The sequence below is a fragment of the Phaethon lepturus genome, unplaced genomic scaffold, assembly GCF_000687285.1.
Source record: "Phaethon lepturus isolate BGI_N335 unplaced genomic scaffold, ASM68728v1 scaffold20543, whole genome shotgun sequence".
Lineage (NCBI taxonomy): Eukaryota > Metazoa > Chordata > Aves > Phaethontiformes > Phaethontidae > Phaethon > Phaethon lepturus.
In genome coordinates, this window is record NW_010531440.1 from 17,420 (window position 1) to 24,172 (window position 6,753).

Below are 6,753 nucleotides of genomic sequence, written 5' to 3' on the forward strand. Positions count from 1 at the left end.
TCAGGAGGTTGTAGATGGCAGGCCTTAAACTAGAAGCAGGGGATGGGTTTTGGCATGCCTGTGGCAGTGCTGGTTATGCATTCCGTGTTTTCTCTCGTTTTATCTGACAAGTCACTGAAGCATATTACCCAAGAATTTTCCAATAGCAGTTTTTCCCGGGAGAAGAGCTGACAGCAAACTGGGCAGCAATATTGTTGGCACACCTGGTGCACATGATGTTAAATATCTTTATTTTGGTAAATGGAGATACTTAAACTGAGGTATGGCACATTAGCATTCCGAAATTTGCACAGCTCATTCTTGCGCAAGAGTGAGTGAAAGATGTAAGGACTGTTTTAAATGGCACTGAAAAAAAGCCAATTTTAAGTGAACTAATTGTGGTTAGTGTAGCACCCTCTGCTAATTCTCCTACACCAGTACGTATACTGATTTCATTTTAAGCATTGACAATTAAGAGTTGGCAATTCAGCAGCTACGCTAAATCCAGCTAGATACATTGGATTCATTCTTACATTTCAAGTGTTTAAGTAGGTGGAAGTTGGCCAAGCAACTTGAGAAGTGAGAAATTAGTTCAGCTGTTCTGACAAAGTACTATTTCCAGAGCTTCTAATTAATTTCATATGTTAAACTTTAGACCAAAGTTTACATGAAAAGATAAAGGTATTGGTGATTTCCTTCATATACGATTTGCCAGTATTACAGAAACGCTGAGGCTTTTTAAAAAAGCGGGAGACAGATTTTGAAGTTCTTGTAGTACTCAAATTAAAAGATATTCTCACAAGGCATTGTAACTGTATCTTAAAAGATCAGGAAGACATTGATCCCTGAAAAAACGTTGTCTAGGGTGTAGACTAGGTTTATTGAAAGGAAAATGGGTAACTAGTTTGATAGCATTTTAAGGGCAAATATAAACAGTACAGGCACAGTCTGAAATCACTAGTAGGTTTTGAAGGGCAGCATGGAGGATAATTCAGAGAAGAAGGGAGATTATTCTTTTAATGGTTTTAAATATATACCTTGTGTCTCCTTAGTATCTTAAGTTTTAGACATAAAACTGTGTCTCTAGTGGATTTTTTTCCCTCAAGTGTGTGTTTTGTCACTTACACCAAATATTTAATTTTTCTGCCTTGTTAAAGAGAACAGCTCAGATTGGTATGTGGCCTGCTGGAAGCTCTGTTCTGGATAAAACATTCTTTGCATCTGCAATGTTATGTCCCGGGAGCTTTCTACATGGAGTTTTTAAATCTGAGCCCATACTCTGTTTCTCTCTGCCGCTGGGCAGAAGAGGGATCCAGGTGCTGTGGCCTCTTGCCCTGCTGGTCCGGGAGCGAGCACCCTCTGCCGCCTGCAGCACCCCGCCTGCACCGGGAGCACCCCCTCTTCAGGTGGAGGGATGCTGTAGGTCACGAGCGGGGTTCAGTCATTTTCTTACTTTCTAAGTTTTAGAAGTGGCTGAATTACCTCGGAAGGTGTTCACAGAAGGCCTTGACTTTTTTTTTTTAATTTTAGTGCCTACACTTTTCAACCTTCTGCTTTACTTCATCTGTCACTGACGCAACCTAATCCTGCTAACTGCTTCTACTTTGGTGTGGGGTCTGAAAGGGTGAAGTGAGCATGTAAACTGATCCTTGGCCAGTGGGGTGAAAGCTTGGACTTCTGCTCCACGCTAGTTAAGGATGCAGTGACCAATTCAATGCATGTGGTGTATTTGTAGACAAGTTGTTCCATCTGTTTGATGCAGACAGAGCTGTGTTACACGGGGGTGTTCAACTGTAAATGAGAGGAATTAATACAGTTTGCTTAAAGTAGCTTTTCAGTTGAGGCCTTGGCAGGCATTAACTCTCAACGTTAATAGGCTGATATGTTGCGTTTTTCATTTTGATTTGTCCCAGCATTTTCCTTTATGGTCCATCATTAGATATTGATCAGTTGAAGCTCATTTTGAGACTCGTTGGAACCCCAGGGCCTGAGCTTTTGAAGAAAATCTCCTCAGAGTCTGTGAGTTTACACTTTGATTGTAATATATGCCCTTTTGGAAGTCTCAAGTTTGTGTGTTGCCCTCCTGTAGTCTATCTATAGTATGTGTTGGGATTTATTTTCTGTTACTTTTCTTCCTTTGTCATTCTTCGCTCTTGGATGCCTTTGCATTCATGTGCTGTGTGTGTCTGATCTTTATTCCTCTTACCCCTGCTTGTGGTATGATTTCTTGCTTCTGTATTCTCATTTTACTGCTTCGTGACTTTTCTTTCAGTTTGTGGGTTTATACTTCGTGATATATTATATGATCAGATGCTGCTGGGGAAGTATTTTTCACAGCTAAGAGCTTGGGGCTCATCTCAATTATTGTTTCTCCAGATTGTCTCCCCAAAGATCTTTCCTAACAGGAGCAAGTGTGTTACCCTCTAAACACACACAGTCGCTTCTGTAGTATGATTGATTTCTGAAACACTGCTGCCACTGTCTTTGTTTTTGTAGCACAAAATCCAAAATGCCTTCTAGGTGCTTTTATGTGGCAGCTGTTTCCAGGGCACACAGTATATTGTCTGCTGAGAATATAACTAGTTATGCCGTGTATTTAAAGGTTATTGCTGTATGGGGCCCTTTTATCAAGGTAATCACCAAAGGCTTTCTGCAGTCTCCTTTTTAAAGGGTGACCTCTATTTTCAGCCATACTGCCATTTCTGTATTGTTCTAATCTTGAATTGTGAACGCCTGCAAAACTGGTATTAAATGGCGTTTGATTTTACCTTTTTCTGAAAGTAAAGTGCACAAAAGTTAAAGCAAGAGATGCCATAACAGTACAGATTAAAAGGTTAATGCATAGCGAGCAACAAGCTTGCGTAGAGGTAACTAGCAGCATATTTTAGCAAGTTACTCTGCTGTTTCTGATACGTACTAGAGGATCAGCGCGGTGGAGAGTGATGATAAGATCATTTTGTGTTGCACCTTATGTTCTTTTTCATGCAACAGTCATGGCAAATGTGAAATGTGAGGTTAGCCTTGAATGACACTTGATGAAAGTAGACACGCAGTGCAAGTCAGAATCAGTCGGTCAACTTGCTGCGTATCACACGAATTTAGAACGCCCTTGGAAAGGTAGATCCGAATAAGGCAGGCTGGTTTGGGTACCCTGTGAACTGACCTTTGGGACCTGACAAAGTGTGGTCTGGTATTTGAAGTATGGGGGGGTTAGCAAGAGAGATAAGCTTAAAGGTTAACGAGGTTAAGCAAAGGATTAGTTTGCATACGTAGATTGAAGGGGGTCTTTTTTTATTGTGCAACGTCAAAAAAAAAGAAAGAGTAATTGCTCTTAGCCAGGTTCAAATCAAGTCTGTTAAAAAAAAAACATGCGGCAAAGTACTGTTTCTACTATTTTTTCCGTTGTACGGAGATAGCAAAACTATTAAGTGCTGGAGGGCCCTTAGTGTGTCACTGTAACAAATTCTGTTTTACTGCTGCATTACTTTACTTGCTCTTACTTTCTCTGTTCACTGACATCAGCTAACTCTGTGTTATGCAATGCTAATGTTTTGCTAATTTTGCATTTATTGCCTTCTGTCACCTCGCCCACACACCGAAGTGCATTCAAAGCTGTTTAGAAGGAGGTGTTGGTTGTGAGCTGATTTCACTTTGCACCACAAGGAACTTAAGTACTTTCTATGCAGCAAGGAAAAAAGCTGGTAACCAGTGCAGAGGATACAATTTTTGTTTCTGTTTTAATTTTTCTTCGTTTTCCTGAGGCTGCTTGTAGCTGTAGCAGCCTAGGAAAATTTTTGAGGAGTAGCTTCAGCCAAAGGAAACTTCTATCTGGTGGCTCAAAACTGTTGGGAAATGTGAACGCAACTGAGTTGTAGTGGAATGCTACTTATGGCGGACAGAAATACTTTCTGTACTGACCCTGTTACCAACTGAGCAGTAATTCTCCGTTGTTTTAAGTGTTCACTAGTGCAATTGCTGAAATTTTCACAAGTATTTGAAAGAATTAGTGAACCCTGCCTGAACGGCTTTTGCCTTGTGGTTTGCAGAAGAGATGCTTTGTATGCAGCTGTTTTCTGTTTGAAATGGTTTTTGCACTGTTTTTAACAAAGCCCTTGACTAGGCACTTAAGATATTAACCAGCTTCAGCAGATCATGCGTCTGACGGGAACACCCCCTGCATATCTCATTAACAGGATGCCCAGCCATGAGGTGAGACCTGAGCAGGTGGGGGGGTTTGCAGGGCAGGTCTTCACTTGCAGTGTTCGCTGCTTCTATAAACGATACGCTCGCATGTGGCATGGGGTGGGCAGTTAAATACCTGCTCTTCAGCAAGGTTTTTGAATGAAGACTTGAAATTTGGACAGTGCGTACTCAGCCACAGAGTTCTGAGACTCAGGAGAGCCTGGATGTGAGTTGGTTTTGCAGTGTGTGCCATGCTGTGTGGCTTACCAGCAGACAGCGCACTGCACGCAGCCTTACCGGGGCTCCAAGGCAGTCAGCTCTCGCAGCACCTCTTTGCTTTTCAGTCTTGCATGAACCCCAAGTAATGTCAGCTCTTCCTCTGCTGTCTTGAGTGGCCTTTAGTTGGGAAGGGATAGCAATGATGGGCTGAGTAAGTATCAGAATAAGTGAAGAGAAGGCAAAGCGAGGAGACGGGCCATAACCGGTGCTTCAGGATGACTGAAGTGTACTTTGTCTTGGTGGCTGGACTGTATTATACTTCAACAGAGCATTTATTTCCACAGGCAAGAAACTACATTCAGTCTCTGTCTTACATGCCGAAAATGAACTTTGAAAATGTGTTTATTGGTGCCAATCCACTAGGTAAGGCTTGCTTTTTAAAGGTTGTGCTCTTCCTGAAGCTAGCACGGCCTGGGATGCCACGGCTTTCCCAAGGTCTTGTTTTGACTGCAGAAGGAGTTCGGAACAGAGCTACGTACTGTTTTCAAAGTTGACCAAGTATGTGTGGGTATAAGAGGAAGAAATTGTGGATGGTGGGGTGGGTCCTGAGAAACTACAGATTCCTTATATACTTTTCAGAGTTTATGTTTCAGAGTACAGTGTCAAACAGCTCACTATGTAAAAAATCCTTTCTTTTGCTGTTCCGGTGCTTTCGCAGCTGTGGACTTGCTAGAGAAGATGTTGGTACTGGATACAGACAAACGAATTACTGCAGCAGAAGCGCTGGCTCATGCCTACTTTGCTCAGTATCACGACCCAGACGATGAACCGGTGGCAGACCCCTATGACCAGTCTTTTGAAAGCAGAGAACTTGAGATTGAAGAATGGAAAAGTGAGTTCGGGGGCCGGGAGAGAGCCAGCCTGCTTCCCTTGTGGTCCCTTCCACAGCTGCAGTTCTGCTAAGCTGTGGTAGAGACAGGAAAGAAACCGATTAAAAATGTGGGCATCCTGTCCGTTCGAGGTCCTTACACTGAATGAATCTATCATGGCCTGTGCACATAGTTAGCATAATCCCTGGTAACGAATTACTACTCTGAGCATACAAACATGTAGGCGACACAGTTGCTCATGTCTTTGTTTTCAAACTTACTTCCAGAGCCTTGAGGAGATGTGAGTATCTTTTATTATGTAGTTAGTCTCCGAGAATGGTGTAACCATTCGTCTCTTCTTAATTAAACCATGTTTTCATTTAAAATACTGTTAGAACCTTTAAGGTCGTTGCCATTTTTTTTGCACGAGGGATGTCTTTAGTACTGCCTGTTAAGTTTCTGTCACGCTTTCCCCGCCAGGCCTGACTTACGATGAAGTCATCAGCTTTGTGCCACCACCGCTTGACCAAGAGGAGATGGAGTCCTGAGAAACTGCTCTCTTCTGTTTGTCCCACTTCACTGTGAGGGGAAGGCCTTTTCATAGGGACTCTCCAATTATTGTTCAAGTGCCTCGTCACAACAATATTCTCCTTGGTGGAGGGGTTTTGTGTGTGTTGAATTGGGGAGGGGGGGAGGGAAGAAAGCTGCGTCTATGTAGACATGCTGCATGCTCTCTTGTGTTCTGTGTACAGCCTGGGGCAAGCCTCTAAGACCTGACTGCTCTTCAGAGTAACAGTGCTCAACCAGTTTGCACTGCTGGGGCAAGGTGGGGAAGCTGATGTTTAAAGTTTGGTCACAATCGTCGCCATTTATCAATTCTTCTACAATTAAGTAACCTCAAAATAACAGAAGTTGTGTGATAGGCTTAGTCTCCTCTGTTTTCTTCAGGACTGAAGGTGGGGTTGAGGGGTGTCCTTGTTCAACGCCAGATGGCCGATTTACGTCCAGACCTTCCTGGTACAGCAGAACGTTCAGGCCTTCTAATGTCTGATTCTTGGAACGTTGAAAAGGTTTTGTTTGAAACTGTAAATATGTTTGTGCCTTAAATTGAATGGGGAGAGAGGGGAAAGGAAGTCTGGAGTGGAAATCTCTGACCCCGCTGTTTTTCAGGGTGAAGGCTCCCAGATAGCCAGGCATGAACTCGATGTAATCGGGAAATAACTTTCTGAGGCAACAGCCTCTACCCCTGGATTTGGATATTGTATTTTTTCCTCTTCCCCTCCTCTCGTTCTGAGGCTTCCCAGCATTAGCTTCCAGGAGACAGAGGCTGGAGAAGATTCTTGCTAGCCACATGTTTGTGTATTTTGGTCCTTAAAAGGTGGGGTGTTTTTTTGCATGTCGTAGCTGTATGTGCATGTAGAGCTGCTTGATTTTTGTCGTTACTTTTTGGGGGGTGGCACTGGGGCAGTTAAATCATCAGTGAAGTATTTTACTGAGTACCTCA

The 6,753-nt window shown here is 43.0% G+C and overlaps 1 protein-coding gene across 1 annotated transcript in view; it reads left to right on the forward strand.

Annotated features, from left to right (window-relative positions):
* Positions 1-6,247, forward strand: part of MAPK14 (mitogen-activated protein kinase 14) — a gene marked incomplete at its 5' end in the record, with an annotated part of 23,663 nt that extends 17,416 nt beyond the window's left edge. Inside the window, 4 exons of the mRNA XM_010284571.1 lie at positions 4,109-4,188; positions 4,725-4,803; positions 5,099-5,272; positions 5,730-6,247. Of these exons, the coding sequence (XP_010282873.1) occupies positions 4,109-4,188; positions 4,725-4,803; positions 5,099-5,272; positions 5,730-5,797 (401 nt within the window). The remainder of the gene's footprint in view (positions 1-4,108; positions 4,189-4,724; positions 4,804-5,098; positions 5,273-5,729) is intronic.
* Positions 6,248-6,753: the final 506 nt, after the last annotated feature.